The 25,231-nt window shown below is 34.4% G+C and overlaps 1 protein-coding gene and 1 long non-coding RNA gene across 2 annotated transcripts in view; both read right to left on the bottom strand.

The window, feature by feature from the left end:
- Positions 1-370: 370 nt before the first annotated feature.
- LOC137388742 (uncharacterized) lies at positions 371-2,060 on the bottom strand. Its single transcript, XR_010978013.1, has 2 exons — positions 1,922-2,060; positions 371-758 (listed from the first exon to the last, which is right to left on the bottom strand). It is a non-coding gene; the product is annotated as an uncharacterized lncRNA (long non-coding RNA).
- Positions 2,061-2,076: 16 nt separating this feature from the next.
- Positions 2,077-25,231, bottom strand: part of LOC137388435 (membrane-spanning 4-domains subfamily A member 12-like) — a 41,994-nt gene continuing 18,839 nt past the window's right edge. The window contains exons 6-7 of the mRNA XM_068074921.1: positions 2,148-2,183; positions 2,077-2,106 (exon numbers count right to left, since the gene is read on the bottom strand). Coding sequence (XP_067931022.1) covers positions 2,077-2,106; positions 2,148-2,183 — 66 coding nt within the window. The remainder of the gene's footprint in view (positions 2,107-2,147; positions 2,184-25,231) is intronic.

Here is a 25,231-nt window from a genome sequence, read left to right as displayed (position 1 = left end):
AAAGAGTATTATATGAACATGAGTTAACATTGATTACAGGGCAAATGACAACAAGCATTTAAACAAGAATGTTTGTGTTTGGGTGAAAGGCTGCAGCTCTAGTGCGAGAATCATCTACTTTCTAAGTTTTCTTGTATATATGTTGGTCTACAGCTCATTAATTATTCTGAATTGAAAATATTTGGAACATTCAGACCAAATTGCTTCAAAACGAAACGGAGCAAATAAATCTTTTGGACAAATGAATCATGTATTGGTTTGAAGTTGCCTGATCTTGTGGAGTGCACAAACAACTCCCGTACCTTTTTTAAACTTATTGTGTTAGTAAAACAGTAAGAAGTTATCTGCTCATACAACCGTAACAAACGTATCAAGGTAACATGTCATATATTTGTGATTGTTTCCCCATTGTTAGTGAAGAGAAAAAAACACAGTACGTTTAGCAAAAAACAGTGAAATAAGGCGAAGTTGAATGATATGTATAAAAATATGAATTTCTCACCAGCAGACACATTGATGTACACACTGGTTAATATATAGTGACGATGTTTCCAACTGTTGCTAATATATGAATATAACATTTCTGATAGCCTTTAAAATAGCTATATCTTATTAAACCAATTATTAAGGGTTGTTGGAGTAGTTGGTAGGTTGGAAATTCTGGTGAGGAGTTGTCTGTTCAAGATCATAGTATGCAGCAGGCTGCTGTGGCTGGGCACAATAACTAACCGGTGGCTGCTGATGTACCAGTGTTGGAGCTAAAACAGAATAATGGTCTATTATACTGTCAAGCCAATGATGAAATTAGTAGTTGTCTTTCCTTATCAAAGATGAGTTTCATGATGTGTCAATGTTTATAAAACAGCTACACGAAAATCGTTAAAACATTTTAAACGATTTATTGTACTTGTATTTATTGTAGATATTTATGTTTGAATTAGTTATGTTAATTCTCGAACAAAATAAAAGTAGTGTCAAAATCTACCCCTCACTTTTTATGTTTAGTAATCATCTATCTAAAAAAAACTGCAATTTTTGAATGCGATTATCTTCTCTTGAATAATGTGCATAACATATAGATATAACTCATTTCATAGCAAACTCGTTCTTTTTGTGATTTGAGCACTTTCGTATCATGCATTGACCTTTTATAGTCTTTGAGACCACACAATTGTGTCATGGCAAAAAGTCAACTCTCATTGGCAATGGTAATTCACTTTTTGAGCTCCCTTCCAAGATCTGAGCCATGTTGATGAGGGTTAACTAGCCAAAACAGCACTGCAAGTAGCTTGAATATATACATACTAGTTGTGCTATCCGGTGTTGCTCGGGCATTAAAAGTTAGCTTGTAAACAATGAGAAGTAATGAGAGTTGCTTGCCACTCGCTATTAGCCTGGCACAATGCTAATGGAATATTTGAGTAAGCTTACTAATAATAGCTGCGGTTTTTACTGAGCTATGCCATGACTTTAGTTCATGACCAAAAATGATAGCCAATTTGCTTTTATATACCAAAATATATCGCCTCCCTAATCGAATCACCTCTGTGGCTTAGTTAGTAAGGCGCCGGACTGGCAAATGGGAAGGTTCAAGATCAGTAGGTTCAAATCTCCTGATTCACAAATTCTTCATTCCTTAACTCTTCAATTAACTATAGCTGGACAGACCAACTTAGAAAAAACCTTTAAATATATTGATTTATATCCTATATATACTAATAATGAGAGTTGTATATATACTACATATATCCTATATATCTATATATGTGTATACACTATTTATTTATACTATGTATATATAGGAATATTATATATCAGTATACATATCAGTATACATATACTGGTTTGAAACATATGTATATTTCATTCTAATTACACCTTATACTCCATGCTACTCACATTTCATGCTGTTGGAACGTACCTGTTGGAACTTGACCAGCTGTTGTGACTTGGTAGCCACCCATGTTGACTTGATAAGCTGGAACTGTTCTAGGGTAAACCACATACTGTTGTTGAGTTTGGAGAGCAGGGGCAGTGTACTGCGCATGATGGTTTGAGCGAGTTGGGAGGCAGCAACTACACACAGCTCCACAGCAGAGTACAGCACTCCATATCGTAATCACCAATTCCGCAAGAGAAATCAGAACCAAAAAGATGTTCAAGGCTAAAGCAGCGTTTGTTGCCTGCAAAAAAGTTGAGGGTGTTCTACTTTTCAAAGGGATTGTTAAATAGATTTTTACCAACTTAGTTTAAAAGCCAGCCGACTTTTAATAATCTGTTCAAAGACCATAAACTGTTCTTATTAACTGTGAAAGCAAAATTAGTCACAGTTTATTTTAGAAGTGTTTTAACAGCAACAATTTGGAAAACTTTGCTTTTAAGCCTTCTATACAAATTATTGGTGCCTGTTAAATTAAAAAAATTAAAGTAAACATGCTAGCTTCAGCTATTCTGTGCAGCTTTTCAAATTTTATGGTTTAGTTGTAAAACTCTGTAAGTGACGGAATGTACCAGTAACACACACCACAGTTGATATATTTATGACTGTTGTCATGGTTACTGTGAAGAATATAAAAATTGGATCAGTCCTAAGCAGTCTATGGCCACCTCAAATATTTTATGTCTGAAACAATTGATGATCGCAACTTTGTTCCTCCTTGCTTAATAGTCATATATTTGTGGCTACTGCATTAGGCATAATTTGTTCAAAAACTTCCAGTCTTACTCTCCAGGCGAGTTCATCAGTGATAGTGCCATCATAAAATATTTCTATCCCGGTTTTCATTGCACAGAAGAGTTTATATATATATATAGCTTTTATCTTTCACTTAATTAGTTTTAAATAAACAATTAGATAATAAGTGTTCATTGATTACTTAACCCTTCTGCTGCCATAAACGCATTTATGTGTTTTTAGGGACCACTGCCATAGACGCATTATTGTGATTTTTCAAGAATTTGCGTAGTTACCTAATTTTATTATTCGTTGACAACATAACCCATGGTCTTTAATACTTTTATAAAAATGACAGTGTTGTTCAAAGATTTGTCTTAAAATTTAGTTTAAAATAACGAAGCAATTTTAAACCGTTGTTTGAGAATTTTTAATCTAACAACGAACATTTTTTGTGTGAGTTCAACAATTACTACACGCGAGTCAGAAAACAGGTAATTAGTTATGTTGATGACATTATAGCCAATTCAGATTCTGATTTTTGTGATTATACAGATAATTAAAGCAGCAGAACTGTCTCTGATTGTGGTGAAAGTAATAGTTTTGCAAGAGTAAGGAACATTGTAGAGGATCGTTTTAGTTTCGCATTGATCGTAGCTTCACATAGCTTTAGCATCGCACAAAGTATAGATCCATTGAATTTTTGCATAGCAATGTTGGTTAAAATGTTGGCAAAATAAAGTATGTAACAAAAATGTTCTAGATAGAGATTGAAGTTAAAAATACTGCTTACATATCATGAAACAATATTAGCAATTTTTGGTAAAATGGCTGGCCCTAGACAGATACCTGAATTTGTACATGGTTAGCAGTGGAAGGGTTAATAAACTAAATACTTCTACAGACACCTAACAATGTTGGTTCCTGGTGTATAAAAATAACTAATACTGGTTAGCCTTAGCTCTATCACTAGCGAGAAACACATCTAATTATTACTTGCAACATCTACACTTACTGAGCAAGAACGGTGGTAGTAGTAACCTCCACAACGAAAAGAAGCACTAAGACCCACACCAGCGAAAGCCATCGAAATCGGCATTAGAAAGATAAAGCTGAGCTGATGATATTAAGAATCATAGTGGAAGTGATCTACAATAGAACAAAGTTATATGTGCAAATAAAATGTTATTACTCTGTCCAATTACTACTATTGCAGCACATAAAACATGTCTAAAATAGTAAATATTTTGAACCAAATAGGCTAACTTGACAACTTATATCTGCTGTTGCTGTCTGACCTACTGGAGAAATAAAGAGGGAGCTAGTATATTTTGATGCAATAAACCTCATGTAGTTTGATTTAGTTTGCACTGAAATCATAACACACCTTCACTTTAATGTACGATATTGTTATGCTTCTTTGGTTAAACAAATGTTTGATTTTATATTAGGATAATGTATTTGTATCAACTACCACAGTCTGATTTTACTACCTGACTGATATTTGATGAAAATTATAGAGGTTTATTTAGCTCAGTTCTATTGAATGTAATGGTAGTTATAATATAGAATCATATCTATGTAGTGTTCAAATATTATTATATCATAGTAGTTTAGATAATGTTGGATTATGTTTTAGAGTTGTCTGCTCGTCTTTATTATTATTCAACTTATATTTTACCCACAATTCTTTTTCTTCTTCCCCTTGCTTGATTGTATCCTGACAATGGTGGCTGTATAATAAAAGGACTCAGCTATAAATCCCTTATAATCGCGTATATAACAATAGGTTATGGGCCCAGGAAGACTCTAATATCAAGCAAGCGCCATGGATGATAAACTGTCTGTGGATAAACTTACTACGTCCAACTATTCTACATGGAGATTTAAACTGAAACATTTGCTCATTGCAAAGGAACTTTATGAACATTGTGATGGTAGTATTGCAGAGCCAACGGAAGGTGCAGATGCTAAGAAAGCTTATATAAAACAATCACAGAGAGCTCTTAGTCATATTGTATTGGCGATTAGTGATGAATTCATATATTTGATCACTGAGTGTGAGACACCGAAAGCAGCGTGGGAGAAGCTACAGTCTCACTTCGAAAGAGACACACTAGCAAATCGGATATATCTAAAGAAACAATATTTCAGAGCTATCATGCGTGATGGTACATCTATAGAAAATCATCTAAAATATATGAAGGATATTGTAAACAAGCTCACGGCTATCAAAGCCCCGGTGAGCGAGGAAGATCAGGTAGTAACACTGTTGGGCAGTATGCCGAGTAGCTATGCAACTGTCGTGACAGCCTTAGAAGCACAAAAGCCTGAAACCCTAACATTAGAATTTGTTCAAGACGCGTTACTCAATGAAGAGCAGAAACATGGCGTAAAAGCTGCCGAAATGGATTCTGGTGAAAGCGGCAAGTATGGAAAAACGACTTCAAATTCTGACACTGCCTTATATACCGTCGGAGATAACACGTATGAGAGAAGATGCTCTAACTGCAATTCACTATTTCACGTGGTCAGAGATTGCACAGTGCAACAGAATAGTCGAGGTAACTACAATCGTGCTAACTACAATCGTGGAAACTATAGTCGCGGAAACTACAGTCGTGTCAGGGCCGTGGTCGTGGTCAGGGCCGTAGTCAGACAAATCAGCATGGAGCTAAATTTGTGGCTGAATTCCAAGTAACTGAAATTCAAAGTGAGGAGAGTGCTTTTCTAGTAGGAGAAAATATAGCAGCAGCGAAAGAATGGCTCATTGACAGCGGGGCAACTCGTCACATGACTCCTGAAAACGGTGGTTTCAGTACATACACAAAGTTTGACCAGCCTGAGAAAGTTGCTATAGCGGACGGCAGAGTATTGGATGCCATAGGCTCAGGTAACATTATGATATCAGTGTCCGTTAGCCGGAAAGTGAAAAGAAAAGCCACTCTCCACGATGTACTTCATGTACCAGATTCGAAACAGAATCTATTCTCTGTACAGTCGGCCGCTAGTAAGGGCATGATAGTACAATTTGGCCACAGTAGATGTTGGCTTAAGAACAAACTCCACCAAATACATGCTATGGAAACTCTCGTTGGGAAACTTTATTATTTAGATCTGGAGTCGTCTGATCATAAAGCTAATCTAGCGTCGTCGTGTAACGATATATGGCATAAGAGACACTAAGAGGCATATGGCAGAAATAGTTGTAAGTAATTGCTTTGTTTTTAAATTAATTCAATTACTTAAGGAAAAATTCCTTATAAGCTTCAATTACTATAGGTTTCATTATTAAGGACAGTGAACTAGTGTGTGTACCTTTGGCTACACATGGAGTAATTTTGTAAGCCAAATCTGAGGCCCTGAATATAAATAATCTCAAATAAGCTTTAAAATAGGCCTACATTTGACTATGGTATTCGCTCTAGCAGAACTTTGAAGCTGTAAATTAAAAAAGAAACAACAAGAAACACTTATCTTAAATTTTGACTTTATTTACAGTTTGTTATTGTTGAAGGAATTGGACTCGGTTCTGTCAAGTATAATACTGGTGGTTGGGTAAGTGGTGTGTAGCAATAGTCATGTAGGCCTACATATTGTTTTATACGCGATTATAAGGGATTTATAGTTGAGTCCTTTTATTATACAGCCACCATTGTCAGGATACAATCAAGCAAGGGGAAGAAGAAAAAGAATTGTGGGTAAAATATAAGTTGAATAATAATAAAGACGAGCAGACAACTCTAAAACATAATCCAACATTATCTAAACTACTATGATATAATAATATTTGAACACTCCCTCATAGTTTTGATAATTTCACAACAAAATAATGTATGCAAATACGAAGCGTACACCCTGTAATAATAATGTTCCTAGTTATCGGCCAGCCAGGCGTCTATCCCACATTTAACATAACACAAAGTTTTTCAAAACGAATTTTAGGGAGGTGTTTGGTGAAGATATCGGCTATCATATCATCAGTTGGACAATATTCTGTGACTATATTGTGGTTTTGGACTTCTTGTCGAATATAATGATATTTTATATCCATATGTTTGCTGCGCTTACTAACGTTAGTGTTGTTTGCTATGCTGATGGCCGATTGGTTGTCTATGCGGAGTACTATTGGTGGTAATGTCTCTCGAATAATGTCAACGAATAATTGCGTAGCCAGGCTGCCTCTTTTGCAGCTTCGAAAGCTGCGATATACTCGGCTTCTGTTGAAGACAGAGCGATTGTCGATTGGCGTTTACTGAACCAGCTGATTGGCCCACTGCTACACATAAAAACATTTCCGGATATTGAGTGTCTAGATTCATCGTTCTCAGCCCAGTTAGCATCTGAATAACCAACGGGTTGTGTGTCAGTTTTGTTGAATGTAATCCCATAGTCCATGATGCCTTTTAAGTATCTGAGAACGCGCTTTGCGGCAGTGAGGTGCGTTTGAGTCGGCATGGAATTGAATTTCGACAACACTCCCACAGAATGTGCGATGTCTGGTCGTGTAGCTGTAGATGCGTAGAGAAGGCTGCCTACGATCGATTGATATAGAGTGTGATCCACAGATTTACTGCCGTCATCCTTCACTCGAGTTATATCTGTAGCGAACGGGGTTGCTACACTTTTGCAGTCAGACATATCATACTTCTCAAGAATCTGCTGAATATAATGTTTCTGGTGCAGCTTCACTGAGGTGTCTGTGAATTCCGCGTTTATACCTAGACAAAATTGCAGTTGCCCTAGGTCTTTCATCTGAAACTTTGAACTTAACGATTCTTTGATTATTTTCATCGATTGATCAGTGTCACTTAGGATTACGATATCATCTACATAAACCGCTAATATCGTTTGATCACCATGGTCGTTATGTACATAGACACATTGCTCAACGCTCGAAGGAGAGAAGCCAAGCTGCCGCAGATACTCATCGAGGACTAGATTCCAACATCGTGATGATTGCTTTAGGCCATACAGAGAGCGATTCAATTTGCATACCAACTCTTCATTTCCAGGCGATACAAATCCATCAGGTTGTGTCATAAATAATTCCTCAGAAACTTTACCATTGAGAAAAGCTGTTACTACGTCCATTTGATGTATCAACATGCCTCTATCCGTGCCATATGATAGAAGCGCTCAAAGTGATGACCGATGCACTACTGGTGCAAACGTTTCATCGTAATTTATTCCTTGTTTTTGACTATACCCTTTGGTTACTAATCTAGCTTTGAATCTGTCCACGCTTCCATCGGGTTTGCACTTGGTTTTGAACACCCACTTACTACCAATGGCTTTATGACCAGTTGGTAGTTTCACTAATGTCCAGGTTTGATTATCGATTAATGCGGTGTATTCTTCGGAGGCAGCGTTCATCCATTGCTTCGATTGGGGATTAGACATAGCCTCTGACATTGTTAGCGGTTCGGTTATATTGCTGGTGAGACAAGCCACATGATTGACATACTCATCAACCCGAATCTTACAATTGGATTGGAGTTTCGCTGTGATTTTCGTGTAACTGCTGAGTGATTTTCAGGTTCTGGTAATTCAACTGTCAGCTTTTCGGAGTTGTCCTCATCCTCACATTGGTTAGTCTCGGACTCTGGTAACCCTAACCTATTTTCATCTATCACGACATCTCGGCGCACGACGACTTTCTTAGTAGAAGGATTATATAAACGATAGCCTTTCGATCTAAGGCTATAGCCAACAAACATCATTGTCTCTGCTTTATTATCCAGTTTCTGACGGAGCTCACTTGGTACATGAGCATGGGCTAAAGAACCAAACACCCTTAGATTACTAATATCTGGTTTACAGTTGTACCATTGCTGGTATGGAGTTGTGGGCTCATGGTGAGCAGTAGTGGGGGCACGATTCCTAACATAAACAGCTGTTGAAATGGCCTCAGCCCAGAAATGTTTCGGTAATGCGGCGTCGATTACTAACGCGCGGGCTAATTCACATACAGTGCGATTATACCGTTCTGCTACACTGTTTTGCTGTTGTGAATATCTAACGGCTAGTTGATGCTGAATACCTTGAGAGCGCAGGTATTCTTCAAATTCGCTTGATACGTATTCCCCTCCACCGTCAGTTCGAAGGGTTCCGATTGGCTGGCCGGTTTGGTTGGTCACTAAGGCTTCAAAATCTTTAAATACAGAAAATACATCCGATTTCTCATTGATAAAATACACATGCGAAAATCTACTAAAATCATCAATAAAACTCACAAAATATCTACTGCCACCAATTGATTTATTCTGCATTGGACCACATACATCGCTATGAGCTAGTTCTAGCACTCTAGTAGATTTAATACCATCTTTAGCTATAAACGGTTTTCGAGCCATTTTACCTTTCACACAAGGGTCACATATGGTACCTACACTTACGTTAGACAGATCGGCACCTGTAACAAGCTGTTCACGGTTCATAAGTACGATGCTGGTAGGATTGATATGAGTGGAATAATGAGATCAGAACGGATATTTCTTGCATCATCAACAGACAAATGCGTCATACTGTGTCAGTAGATTGTTTAAAAAGAAAAAAATGTTTAACACATTCAAATTCATATACCTACAACAGTTACAGATATATTTTTGTTAAACCTGTCGTTAAAAACCAAACTATGTCTTGGTAGTCTATGTGATGCAGTATCCTTTGCGATATGGTAGACTATGTGATATGGTAGACTATGTTATTTGGTAGACTATGTTACACAGTAGACTATGTGATATGGTAGAATATGTAATATGGGAGACTATGTGACATAGTAGACTAAGTGACATGTTCTCTTTTATGTTATAAACTATCAATCTTTATTTGCATTGCTCAGGCTGACTCAGTTTTTTTCTGACTTTCTTTTACTAATAGATTTATAAATAGTATGCCAATATTAACTAATAGAATGGTAGACTCATAGATTTGTTTATTGAAAAGATTAAGATTGCCTAATGTAATATCAAATAGCAAACTTAGGTTTTCTGGTAACAATAAAAACACTTAAAAGTATGTTGCATTGCTGACTGCTACTAACTAACTTACTAACTAAAGTTATAATAAAATTGCCATTGTTTAAATTTATATGCATCCCATTTTTATTTGTGGTTTTTTTATTTTTGCAAAGTAATTTATTTTCCCTTTACATACCTGACATAATTGGGTCACTTTTATTGTTAGTGTCATGAGCAAACAAGTCTTGTACATGAAAAGATTGTAAAAGTTTTCATGTTTCATAATTACTCACGTAGACTCCACTCCAAATTCCATAACCAGTGACAGAGATCCAGCCATCATAGGTGCTAAGCTCAACAGGTATGATAATGATTCCAATTAGAATACATAGTGCTCCCATTACTACTTGAAAGATTGACAGCCTGTAACAGAATCGCATGCCCTTACATTGTCAAAATAGAAACATCTGCCATTCATGAGTGTTAAAATATGTCTGATATGTAAAAAAATTTCTTGCGGTTGAACAATGAATCAACTTTTTACAACTGTTGCAAACTATCAATCATTTGAGACAATTGCAGTTATTTTATTACAAGCTTATTACTCCTTTGCATTTGGCATATTTTTCCAAAGTATTTTCTTTATTCTTTTTCATTGTATTTTGTTCAGCCAAATAATGAGAAAAGCTGTGAATCATACTGTCGCCTTTTGATGCTTTTCTTCTGTAAAGCCAGATATGACACTTTACAAATGTTTGGTTGAACTCATATTATTTACCTTTAAATATTTTTTGGATAGTTTTAAATACTAACATTGATTTTCTTAAACCACAAAATTGTTTTATCAAAACGCAATAATAGCTACTTCAAAAACAAACTCATTTTTGTTGTATCTTATATCTGATGCATTTACTAATGATCTGCCAAGACATAAACTTGTATTAAGTTAGAAAACTAAACAGTTTGCTTACCCCTTTAATTGTTTTAGGGCGGATGCCTTCAGTTCATTCCTTTCTCCTGGAGAATTCTGCATTACAATTGTAACACCAGGCTGTGCAGCATACTGTGGCTGTAGGGGCTGTTGTGGTGGTTGCTGTAGTGGTTGTTGTGGCTGCTGCATTTGAGGTGGATGCTCCATTGTGATTATTAGAGGCTCAGAAGTAACGCTGGTAAAGTAAAACCCCAGTAGACTCAGTGCTTTATTTTTTTTTGGTCTATTTCTCTCTTTTCTGTTTATTTGTTGTTTTTACCATATTTTCAATTTTGATCATATAATAGCAGATCATGATATTTGAATTTTCATTAAATATTGCATTGGGATGAAACTTCAGATGGTTGCGTGCTTTGTTAAAGACCACAGAGGTATTTGAGTCAAATTAGTAAAAAGGTATGACTGCCTTCAATTTGTATTGAAGTTCAGAAAAAACAGGTTGGCTATTTGGTAAGTAAAGTTCAGGTTAAACCTTTTAATTCAACGTAAAATATACTAACTCATCTCAGTATTGTTGATAAAACTTTGAGAATGCTAAGTAACAAAAGTCTTACACAACATCTTACACAACATCTATATATATATTACATATATATTATATATATATATATATATATATATTCCGAGGTGCGGAATATATATATATATATAAATATACTATATATATATATATATATATATATATATATATATATATATATATATATATATATATATATATATATATATTCCACAGTGTAGTCACAGAAACCGTGATATACTAGCACTGCAGTAATTGTCATAAAAAATATATAGATCGAGCAATCCGTGACGATCGACCACCATCGCCAAAGTGGTGCACATTGCGTAGGCTGTCATGGTTGCTCAGAAAACTATTGGGAAAACTTGGCAGCTGTAATCTTTGCCTCAACTGATGATGCCATCAGTTTATGATGCACCTGGTCGACAAACAATCGCGGAGACATCAACACCTTAATATGGCAATTTAGTGCCAACCAGCCTTTAGTAATTGTCATTTGTCCAAGCCGTTAATGAGTTAGTGTGAGGGGTTGGTCATGTTGTAACTCATTGTTATACTCACAGTACAAGCTAATTCAGCTCATGAAAAGCTTTGAGACACTCGCCTTTGGCAAAGATCAAACGTAATACATTTTATTCAAAAAATTCCAACCAAATTTCTAAACTATCGGAGTTTAATATAAGCTGCTACAAGTTTGCTACACTTCATGCTGTTGAGTGGTTATTTTTATTTTCATAATAAATAGTTCTAGAATGTGACAGACATTTGTGTAAAGTAGGGTACCATATTTTAGGTTGTCTCCCTAATTTTGTGAGTGCAGTCTTACTAAGACACAAATCCCACTACCAATGAGTGTTGACTTCCTGCCATAAAACAACTAGGTTGTCTCACAGACTTTAAGAAAGACAATGTGCTGGCACCAGTGTGCTCAAATCACAAAAGTGATGAGCTTTGCACAAAGGCTAATAGTGCCGCACCTCTCACAGAGTGCTCAACCAAACCGAAGTGAGGGAGCATATACTCATGCTACAGACAGTACTGTTTCGGCAATTGAAGCCTCATCAGTGCAGCTCAGAGCTTAGGCAAGGGATACAAATCCCATTACCAATGAGAGTATATATATACTCTATACTACTCTATACTATATAATATATATATATATATAAATATATATGTATGTATAGATATATATATATATACATTGTAAATATATATAGATATATTTATATATACATGTATATATATAGATATATACATATACATATATATATATATATATATATATATGTATATATATATATAGACATATATATATATATATATATATAGATATATACATATATGTATATATATATATATGTATAGATATATACTAATAAATTATTTGAAAGCAATACTTATCTTTTTTTTCCCAGCTACTGCCAGTTTCATGATATTCTCATTCGTCAGGCTGTGTTGGAATAAACAAGATGGTGACTAATCTCTTCTTGGCTATTTTTCCCTCCCTTTTGCTCTTATTGTTTAATTTCTTCTTCTTCTGATTGGCTGTTGGTTAGTAGCTACAAAATGAGAGAGAAGATAATTTCTGGAATGACGACAGGTTGAGACTAATTCAGATTTTTTATTAAGTGTTGCTAAGTCAGATCTATTAATGATGTAGTATTTTTCTGTCAAACATAGGTTGCATCTTTTGCTGGAGTTGTTGTAGGATTTTGTCTGTTAAAACAGACAAAATCCTACAACAACTCCAGCAAAAGATGCAACCTATGTTTGACAGAAAAATACTACATCATTAATAGACCTGACTTAGCAACACTTAATAAAAAATCTGAATTAGTCTCAACCTGTCGTCATTCCAGAAATTATCTTCTCTCTCATTTTGTAGCTACTAACCAACAGCCAATCAGAAGAAGAAGAAATTAAACAATAAGAGCAAAAGGGAGGGAAAAATAGCCAAGAAGAGATTAGTCACCATCTTGTTTATTCCAACACAGCCTGACGAATGAGAATATCATGAAACTGACAGTAGCTGGGAAAAAAAAGATAAGTATTGCTTTCAAATAATTTATTAGTATATAGCTGCTCCAATATATTTGTTGAGCACTCTAATTTTAGTAATACTAGCCCATAATTCTTAGGAATTTATAGTTTATGTATAGATATATATATATATATATACAATGTATATATATAAAGATATATATATATATACACATATACATGTGTATATATATATATACATGGACCCCTCTTATTTTTAATTTTTATAAATGACTTAGTAAATGCTGCACCTGCTTTGGATTGTATTTTATTCGCAGATGACACCAATATATTTTCAACAGATAATTCTAAACTCCAAGAGGAATTAAATATTATTAATGAATGGTGCCTATCAAACAGACTCATTTTAAACAACAGTAAAACATTTCAAGTAGTTTTCAAAAATCCGTCTAAAAACACTCAAAATTATAATCTAAGCCTTTCTTTAAACAATTCTCAACTACAAATCAAAGATTCGACTCAATTTTTAGGTATCACGTTAGACAACAACTTGACTTTTAAAAAACACATCCAAAGTCTCATCAAAAAACTTAATTACATATTACTAATATTACGTTTCATTCGCCCCTACCTAGACAAATCAACCATGATCAAATTGTACTACAGTTTTTTCTATTCTCTTTTAATTTATGGAATCGAGTTTTGGGGCCACGGCAACAAAACTGATTTAAACAAACTTTTAATCATGCAAAAAAAGGCAATCAGAATAATACTCAATTTTAAACCAAATCAAACAGTTTCCAAAAATTTTAAAATTTTAAAAATAATGCCAATTGAAATTTTATTCCAGTATCGCCTGCTAATGTTTTTAACAAATTCTTTCCCCATGGAAGAGTTGCAAGATTTTATGATAGATCATTGTCAAGATACCCGTTTAAAAAGTAAAAATCAATTAAAGTTGAAAAAGTGTTTGTCTTCTAAGGGACAGAGATCGATATTTTTTAGTGCAATGAAATTATATAATAAATTTTTGAGTGATTGTGCGGGCTCTGCTCCGGGTCAGCTGAAGGCGAAGTTGGTGGAGCGCCTGTGGGCGTCCTGGGACTGTCCTTCCTGACTCTGGTGCTCCGGAGTGTGCGCTTATCGCTGATTCTGTTTCTTTTCCTACTGCTTGCTGGGGCTGCCTTGACTCTAGCCTCTGGCTATCTGGCATGTCCTATTGCTACTCTGTGTATTTTTTTACTCATATTGTCATGTTATTATTACGCAATAAAAATCAAACCAAACCAAAAATATATATATATATATATATACATGTATGTATATATATACAGACGCTCTCCAACTTACGAATGAGTTACACTCCGAACGATCGTTCATAAGGTCAATTCATTCGGAAGTTGGTTCAGTGCTGTACTTTGTATTGTATTTTATGTTTAAGGCATGTATATAAGTAGATTGAAAGTTTATATAAGTATGTTTAAGGCTTGTATAAGGAACCTGTATTGGTTTGTACTGAAAAAAAAATTTAATAAAATGGAGAGAATACTGTGGTGGACACAGGGCCATGACACTGGATTTTTTATTTATTGTATTTGTTGTCCTTTTATTATATCGTTGTTTTACTCATTATGCTACCACTTATCGTTGTTGTTTTATTTTATTGTATGTGTTGTTCTTTTATTATATCGTTGTTTCTCTCGTTATGCTATCACTTATCGTCACTTATATTGATGTCATACCAACGCACTAGCAATCCTATTTATTCACCTTGTTAGCCGGTGTTCTTGCAGATAGCAGGAACGGTTGATATTATTTTATATATAGGAGCGCGCTCACTTTGTTGAGCAGAGCAGATAGCCGTACACTCCTCGGCTAGTGAAATTTCCTTCGCTAATAAAAAACTGAATGGAAGTGCCTCTTTCCGCTGCTAATACGTCGGTAATACCATCGCTAATAGCTTTGGTATTAGCGGCAGACATATCCGCAGACATGTTCACATGTACCGTTGTTTGTAACTCGAATGTTCGTAAACAGGGAAGCTTCTGTATATATATATATATATATATAAATATATATATGCCTGCTTTCCATCTTCCATTCCACCCAAACCATCATGTGCAAGATGCTTATCCTGCCCTCCTAACTCAACAGCAGAACGTAGATTTCTCCGCGATGGTCTCTGATTATCAAATCAACGCGGGTATTACATCTACTGCTATGTACAACCACTGCTATGTACATCTACTGCTGTGTACATCTACTACCATGTACATCTACTGCAATGTACATCTACTGCTATGTACAACTACTGCAATATGTATCTACTGCTATGTACAACTACAGCTATGTACAACTACTACTATGTACAACTACTGCTATATACAACTACTGTTATGTACATCTATTGCTATGTACATCTATTGCTATGTACATCTACTGCTATGTACAACTACTACTATGTACAACTACTACTATGTACAACTACTGTTAAGTACATCTATTGCTATCCACAACTACCACTATGTACAACTACTACTATGTACAGCTACTGCTATGTACTACTACTATGTACAACCACTACTATGCACAACTACTGCCAAGTACATCTACTACTATGTACATCTACAGCTGTTATGTACAACTACTACTATGTACAACTATTGCTATGTACATCTACTGCTGTGAACATTTACTGCTATGTACATATACTGCTATGTACAACCACTGCTATGTACATTTACTGCTGTGTACATCTACTACCATGTACATCTACTGCTATGTACATCTACTGCTATGTACAACTACTGCTATATGCATCAACTGCTATATACAACTACAGCTATGTACAACTACTACTATGTACAACTACTGCTATGTACAACTACTGCTGTGTACATCTACTACCATGTACATCTACTGCTATGTACATCTACTGCTATGTAAAACTACTGCTATATGCATCAACTGCTATATACAACTACAGCTATGTACAACTACTATTATGTACAACTACTACTATGTACAACTACTGTTAAGTACATCTACTGCTATGCACAACCACTACTATGCACAACTACTGCTAAGTACATCTACTACTATGTACATCTACAGCTGTTATGTACAACTACTACTATGTACAACTACTGCTGTGTACAACTACTGCTATGTACATCTATTGCTATGTACATCTATTGCTATGTATATCTACTGCTATGTACAACTACTACTATATACAACTACTACTATGTACAACTACTACTATGTACAACCACTACTATGCACAACTACTGCTAAGTACATCTACTACTATGTACATCTACAGCTGTTATGTACAACTACTACTATGTACAACTATTGCTATGTACATCTACTGCTGTGTACACCTACTACCATGTACATCTACTGCTATGTACATCTACTGCTATGTACAACTACTGCTATATGCATCTACTGCTATGTACAACTACAGCTATGTACAACTACTACTATGTACAACTACTGCTATGTACAACTACTGCTATGTACATCTACAGCTGTTATGTACAACTACTACTATGTACAACTATTGCTATGTACATCTACTGATGTGTACATTTACTGCCATGTACATCTACTGCTACGTACAACTACTGCTATGGTTAGCTTAGAAGAACTATATTTTAGTCCCACTTATTTAAAGCTATGTGGTCGTATGTGTAATTTTTGTTTCAAAACTTGTAAACTGTCACCATTTTATGTTCATTACACTACAAGAACCACAGTGTATTATTATCACAATAGATTTTGTAGGTTAGTTAAAGGTTTCATTAATTTTGATATAAGTCACCAATGATTGTGTCTGTTTATAACTTATCAGAACCACATTACAGCAAACACTAGGTTCTCAATGTGGGTTCAGTGGTTATATGACCAGAGACAACCAAAATCATAAAGGATTTAAGCAGATGCAACAAATACTTTGGCTGCTGTGACACAAAACTTTAGCAGAGAGAATTCATGCTTTTGATTTCTTACTTAAAAAGAAAGAAAGAAATTAGATTACATCTCTGAAAGCTCAAGTAAAAATGAATGTTTTCTGACAAAGTGACATAAAAGTAAGTCACACTCAGCCTCTGCTTGATATTGATTACAGCTGTCATATTGAGACCAGTTTTATCAGCACAGTTCATGTATTTTATAAAGTTATATAAACTGTTAGTAGTTACACAAATGTTAGTGTCACTGATCAACTGCTTCTATAATAAATACACATACTATTTTAACATCTGGTTTCCCTCAATTGATTTTTAACTTCATCATTTACTGACAGGTTTTACGACAATTTATAAACTTCACACCCAGGTTATTCGGCTTTACAAAAACATCTAAATGGGCTTTACAAAAACATCTAGACAAATTAGCATAAAGTCCTTTGGGCTACTAAGAACTGTAGGCGATGATATCATTTTCATGCAGTTTCCTTACTATTAACAATTGCTTTTTATTATATAGAAAAGCATGACAGTAATCTCTAGTAAGACTGACTAATTCAAAGCAATCTTAAACTTACTAGTCTTTGGTCTAGCACATGTTGTTTCTGTGCTTGAGCAGATCACATAAGAGTAAATGTAACCCAACCAAAGATAGTTCCAAAAATTATGGATTTTTATAGCCCTTTAGTTGCTGCGCCTACTAATAATGTTAGATACTGCTTGTGCCTACTACAACAAAAACATAGAGAGATCTCAAATGCCTGGAGACCACAAATAAAAATTGCCGTAACATATTTCATTAATTTTTCTGTTGCGCATGTCTTAGATTTATGTGCATGTATGGCAGATAAGACTTTGCAAAGTTGCTGTCACCCTAAAGATTTTTGTGTGAAAAGAGCAACAAATCCAAACAATATATATAGTCTGCTATTTTGTGCAGCAACCTACTGCAATGCTCCAAATTGTGTTCTGCCTGCAAAAATATTTTTCAGTATGAGAACTCGCCATATGTAGTTGAGGTTTATATTATTTAAACTATAATTCATTAAATCTATTATATAAAATACCCAAAACCTTACAATTGTACTATCACTTTGGCTTTTACCATTCAAACAGGTCTTTCATTGTATTGTGTGTAAAAATTTCTGTGTCTGCTTATATCTCATTAGAACTAAACTGTAGAAAGCACGGACTTGCCAATATCAATTTAGTGCTTAGTTTTACACTACTGAAAACAATCTACATTACCACACCCAAACTGACTTTAGTTTACATGAACTTGATGCGAATGTAGGTAGAGGTATAACTAACCAGTTGGTATATACAGTGACACTTGTCGACTGAAACAGATTGGTAAATCACTCACCTTCCTTGGTTCTACTTGTATTTCTCTATGACTCAGTAGCGTACAACAGTAATACTGGGTACAAAATAATCAATATTCAACACCTAATCTAAACAATACGCATTTAGTGGACTGTGTTTTTGTGCTCTGCTGCCCAAACTGTAAAGCATGAAAAATAACTTGGTTTATTAGAGCTATGCTTACATTAGTGCTCTGAAAAGGTTATTATTAGCGCAGATTAAAATTAGAAGTGACCTTAGCTTAGACAGTTAAAACTCATGCTATCAAGTTAAGAAAAATTATATGCAGGTGATGGCATTTGAATAGAGCCCAGTCTAAAGAATTGAAGAACATTCCAACTATATGTTGTATTTTAATACACTAAACAGCTGCACTGATAACTTATAATAAGAACTAACTCAAACTAGTGAGAGTTGTTTGTGATTAAAGAAACTTGACATTAGGACAGAAAGTCAGCCAAATAGGCTAGCCTTAGTCAGTTTATATTTTAGACTATTAAAAAGTAAACTTGTAGTAAGAAACATTTCACTATCTTCACACGCTTCTTTTTTAATTCACTGTTTAAAAGCACTATTTAAAAAACACTTACATATTTTACAGAATGGCAAAAAAGCTCTACAACCTCTGGCTTTTCATCTACCTAATCTTTATATACATAAATCTACAAATAGTTAGTAAATGTATCTTATTATTTGGCTGATACCAAAATGACAGCTTCCTCACCTCTCTTCTTTTTGCGTGTATCCTGCTCCAAAGGAGTAACAAATGAATGTAACTACTAGCTGTGAAATGATGCGTATTCAACATGTGATCTAATTATGAGTTCATTGCATTCTGGGCTTTGCTTTACTGCACAAGTTGTAAAGCAATAAAAAAACGTCCTCTTTTGTTGGAACGTCTCTATAGATGCTGATATGAATAACAGGCAAACCTTTATTGACTAGTTTACCCTGTTAGTTGCATGAGAATGCTTCAGAGCACCCTAACATTGTTCCTACATCTAAATATATAGCAGAATAAATTGCCAAATTTAAATTGGCTGCCAGATTGTAAATAATAATAAATTTTAAACCGTTTTACCAATCTTCTTTAGCATGCTAACCTTTGCAATATACAAACAATTCTTAGAAGGAGGCTGAAGATGAGCAGGAGATTTTTACTACTGACAGTTATTCATCATACAATCAGCTTCTACAGAGAGTGTTACTAAAAAGAAAATGTCTTAATTGTCCATCATATAGAAACTAGTGACATTGATGGGTCAAGAATCATACGAGCCAATTAGCAAGCATGCTTTCATTCCTGAGTTATGGTCACATATCCCAGTGCAATTTAAACATATAGTCTCAGCAAAAGGGCTTGATATGAAAAAAATTAATATCAGAGCTGTTATAGTATGCTTTCTCATCAAGGACGGTCTGAGTGTACATCAGGCTGGCAAAATTATAGGATCTGGTATTCTTGCAGTTAGCATTAGTATTACACAAAATACTGTTAAATTCAGAAGCATAAATATGTTGGTTATCAAGAAAAACCACATACTGGAGGTGTTATCACTGTGGCAATGCAAGCCATCTAGCTCGACAGCATCAGAACAAGCAGGAAAATGAGCAGAGGAGATCATCAGCTCTGAGTGTCACCTCTGAACAGCAATAACTTTGGTGCTTCTAGTCATAACAGTAAAGATAGGTAGTAGTAGTTTTAAAACTTTTGCAGCTGACGGATGCAAGCGGAAAATGTTACGGTGATGTATGTAAAAATGACTTCCCTTCTACGGGAGTAGAATAAAGTAAGTAGTAAATACAAAAAAGGTCGTTGAGTTGCTGAATGGAAAATGTACAAGCTGATATGAAACTTTTTTGCAAGTATTGATATTATTGAAAAAACCTTGTACAGAAATTCTTAGTGAATCAACAATTTGTTGGTAATGGCAACCAAAAGATTATGTGTGACATGGGTTTTCAATAATGAAAAAACAATGTAAGTAGTAGAGAAGGATTTTAAAGCTAATTTTGAGAGTAAAAATGGATTTTGAAATAGGAATGGTGAGCCAGAATTAATTAACAGGTGTGCAGGATATTTTGAACCTGCAGATTGCCAAGCAGACTTTGAAAATGAACTCAACCGATGGATTATTGGTATGTTATAAACTCCTCAAACCGTAATGGGAATTATTCCTAGTGTGACTGGGAAACAACCCAAAGACTATGAAATGTATGCCAATAATAGATTATTAAGAGCTAAATGAATATGTTAAAAGTAACCCAGGAGTTGATACTCCAGTATGTCAAGATAAGACACTACAGTACTACAGAGTTTGTCTTTTGTTGGTCTTTTGTTTTCTGTTGTCCATGTGTCCAGATATAGCAATTGAAATCTTGCAATAAAAAATCCACAATATATTGAAATTGAACTCGCTATGATCGTAACTGCAAATATGCATACACAAGCACCTGACCACAAGGCAAAGCCACTCTTATCTGTTTAGCTCATCTACGGTATCCTTATCACGAATATAGCTAAATGTGTATGTTTTATTATTAATTAATATTACCTTTTGAATTTGTTCTTCTTTTTAAATGTTTTTAAAAACCATTTCAAAATCTATAGTCATTTTTCTTTGTTTGTAATTTTTAATTGTGCCATTTCAACTTTGAATGTGCCGTTACAGTACGACTGTAACGACACAATTTCAATCTTCAATTCCCGGTTATTGCAGAGGACAATCGCTGAAAATTTTAAAACTGAAAAATACTCACATAGACATTTTTGAGTAGGAACTGTCTCTACATTCTTTTTCGGTTTGGTCAGACAAAGTACCATTGTACGCTTCACTGCTGTATTTAATATTGGTATACCATTTTTACGTTTGTGCCAGTATCGACTATCGAGAGGTACAAGTATAATTGTCTTACTCAAAATTTTAGTAGATAGCTTCTGCACCAGCAGTAATATTTTCTATAGACACACTTCTATCTACTCTTTGTTATTATTAATTTAATACATCCGTGATTTTTATTTTGTTTTGTCAATTCATTTTAGTTGTATCAGTATCCAGTGTAACAATTGTACCTATAATCATACTTTATCTAACCATTACTTGCAAATTCTTTCACATTTAAAGAATAGAAAAAGCATAATATTATTATGATTTATTACTTATCTTGAAGTGTTGACTGATGGTTTAAAAGAAGAATCAAGGAGATTGACCAACCAGAAGCTGAGATATAGCCAGCCAAACACAGGTCTACCAAAAAAAATAAGTGTTTTGGTAATCATCAATATATGACGTATGAAATCGACTTGTGTGCCATTGGTCAATTAAGCCAACTAATGCGCTCTCCTATAACAATCACGGCGTTTTAATTGGTTTAATCCCTGGAAGTATAGAACAATAAAATTGGGCCTAACAATCATTGCTCTGAATTTCGAACCAGTCCCTCTGACAGGCAGATTAATTTTAGAATGAAATAGTTACACGCATCTATTATTTCGCAACATTCTGCTATCCCTTTCTACAAATTATATTAGTTACATCATTTATTCTATATGCAGTTATATTATTATTTTGTATAATATGCATTATGATTATTATAATAATCATAAAAAATAATCATATATAAGATAATAGATCGATAGAAGAATCAAATCAAAAGTTATCGTTTTCTTTTCTTACAGCAAGAGCAGCACAGTCAAGTTATTCTTTTTAAGATTATGGCTGTAGTGAGCTTACAGTCTGTTAATAGTGACGATAATCATGAAAATCAACTGAATGCTGCAGTAGATACACAGTAGAAAAATGATGATTGAACAAAAATTCACATTCTTATTCTAAACGAACTGCAATCGCGGATGTCGCATAAAGACTATACACGCGCTGTTCGTTGAGCAGAGGATCTTTGAAGCATATCCGTGGAGATCGAGTTAAAATTTGAAGCACAATAGTCAAAATCTGCTCTTCTGTTTTTGAAAATCACGGCGAGGGGTTGTGGGCAATTGCCTTTACCACACAATGTTTGCTTGATTTTTCTGAGAAACCAGAGCTAGTCTGTAAATTATTTATTATCGCAAGAAGCGTTTCACATCTCGTAGCCAAAACAATCATTATACGTAACGGCGGTAAGGGTGCGCAACTCCGGCACATGAACAATAAGTCAATTTCATACGTCACAGTTTTCGGGAATTTCGAAGGGTTTTCCTCTGATTCTTTGTTAGGCAGACCTGTGTTTAGCTGGCTATATCTCAGCTTTTAGTGGGTCAATCTCCTTGATTCTTTTTTTAGAACATCATTCAACACCTCAAGATAACTAATAAAACATAATAATATTATGCTTTTTTTATTCTTTAACCACCTTTATAGTTATTTTAGTTTTCTTTTATTTGAACAGCAAAAAAACAATTTTCTCATGATACAAAGTTTAAAAGTTATACTGGTAAATGTTGTATATGCTAAATAAAAATAATTTTTTTTTTGCAAAGACTTTTTACTACCTGAGCAAAGCCAGGCACTCATTAGTATTATGAAAAATAATCATTGTCAACATTCATGACAATGTTGAAGCATCCAATTTGAAGTGCTTTTGATGTTAGATGGTTCTCCATTTGTTTATTATTATTGTGGGAAAGTTAGCAATTAGGTTACATACAGTGGTTTATGTGTGGAGATACAACTCCCCTAGTAAAACATGGTGACAGCTTTGCTCCTTGCATGTAAATGCTTCATCCTACAGATTGCATTAGAATCCAGTACTAAACTTCCTACCCCTCCATAATATGGCAGCAATCTACATTTGCCAGTGGTAAAACTAAATGAAGGTCAATTTTAGGCAACAAAGTAGCAGTTAGCAAAGTGCAGACTAAAGTTATGTTACCAGTCATTAAAAAGGGGAAATAACTAACCATAAGATATAACATCGCTTATTCTTTCTCTCTAGAATATTTGCTGCTTAGCAGTAAGGCAGTAAATTTTGGACAAAATTATATCATCTTTTACTATCATTATGATATTTTTAATCAATTATCCGCTGAAGACAAAATAAAATATAATAAATTTGTATCAATTTTTTTACCATGAAATTTCACCAGCAGCTTAGATATACTTACCAGGCTATTAGGTAGCTCAAGCAAATCAGTAGCCTACTTAATTGTCTATTTTGAAATCAACTTTTCTGGTGCCTAGAGGAGGCTTCAAATACATTGATTTTTAAATTTTAATGTTGGAATTTTATACTAACTTTAGTTGTAGTGCTCTTACTTTAATATATGTACATAGCATCCTATACGCATAGAGTAACATCAAATACAATACAAATATTGAAAGTGTAAGCCTAATTTTTGTACTTGCTCAACTGTCTACAGGTCCTTTTCTAGATTGTACTGGATATGTATTTGCCTACACCATATTGATCATTTTTATTAAAAATATTTGGGGCATTTTTAACAAAATGCTTTGAAACCAAACAGCATGTGTATGTTGCACCCTACAGATTGCATTGTAATCCAGTACCCAAATTCCTGCTTCTCTATAATATAACAGCAATCTACATTTACAAGTTTCAAGACTACATGGAGGTCAATGTTAAAAACAAAGCAACATTGAGTAAAGTGAAGTAACTGGAGTTATGTAACCAGTCATTACAAGAGGAAATAACTAACCAAAAGTAATAACATTGCTTATTATTTCTCTCATAATTATTTATTGTTGAACTGTAAGGCTGTTAGTTCTGACAAAATAGTATCAACTTTTACGATTATTCTGATCTGTTTAATTCATTATCTGCTAAAGACTAACATAGAATAAAGTAAATTCATGTTTATCTGGTGCTATATCATTTTATCAATAGCTCCCACATATTTACTAGGGTAAATATATCAGAGGTACTGACAACAATAAGCTCAGTAATTTAGTCAAATCAGTACTTTAAAGTCAATTTTGAAGCTGGTAGTAGACAAAGTTAGTCCTTTATTGATAATGACTATAGTGTGGAGCTCTTGTCTTGTTAGACATGCAGAATAACATATATGCATAAGCTAACACCAAACCAAGACCGATATTGAGGGTGTAAGCAAAAATGTTAGTACTTGCTCAACCACCTGCAGGTCTTCTTGATAAATTGTAGGCATACATATTCATTTACAGTACATTGATCGCACTAAATGGAAAATGTTTGGATTGTTTAAAAAGTGCTTTCTTGAATGAATGCATCACGTTTTAGTCGGAAGCCACCTGATCATGTTAATTGAGCAAACAACTCCTATGCCATTTTCAACGTTTTTCGTTTAAGGAAAAAATTAGGAAGTTGTCTGTTCATGAAACTTTAATGAACATTGATATCAGGATAACATGTCATGTATTTCTGAACATTTACTAATGTTAGTGATGTTATTTGGATATGTAAGATTTATGATAGTCTTTAAAAAACAGCTATATCTTGCTAGACCAACTATTTAGGTTTGCTGGAGTAGATGGCAGATTGGAAAACTTGGCAAGGCAATGTCTGTCCATGGCCATAGAATGCGGGAGGTTGCTGAGGTCAGGCACTTTAGCCGCTCGGTGGTTGTTTATGTACCACGGCTGGAGCTAAAACAATAAAAATAGTTTATCATATTGAAAACAAAACAATAATAAAGTTACTAATACTATCACTCTTATAAAAATGTCCCTTTTCACAAATTAAATGCTTATCTGCAAACCAGACCAATGTACATTAAAAAAATTTTTGTATCATCATAAATCAGGAATC

This window comes from Watersipora subatra, chromosome 2, assembly GCF_963576615.1.
Source record: "Watersipora subatra chromosome 2, tzWatSuba1.1, whole genome shotgun sequence".
In the NCBI taxonomy this organism is placed as follows: domain Eukaryota; kingdom Metazoa; phylum Bryozoa; class Gymnolaemata; order Cheilostomatida; family Watersiporidae; genus Watersipora; species Watersipora subatra.
This window is presented reverse-complemented; position numbering and strand designations above follow the sequence as displayed.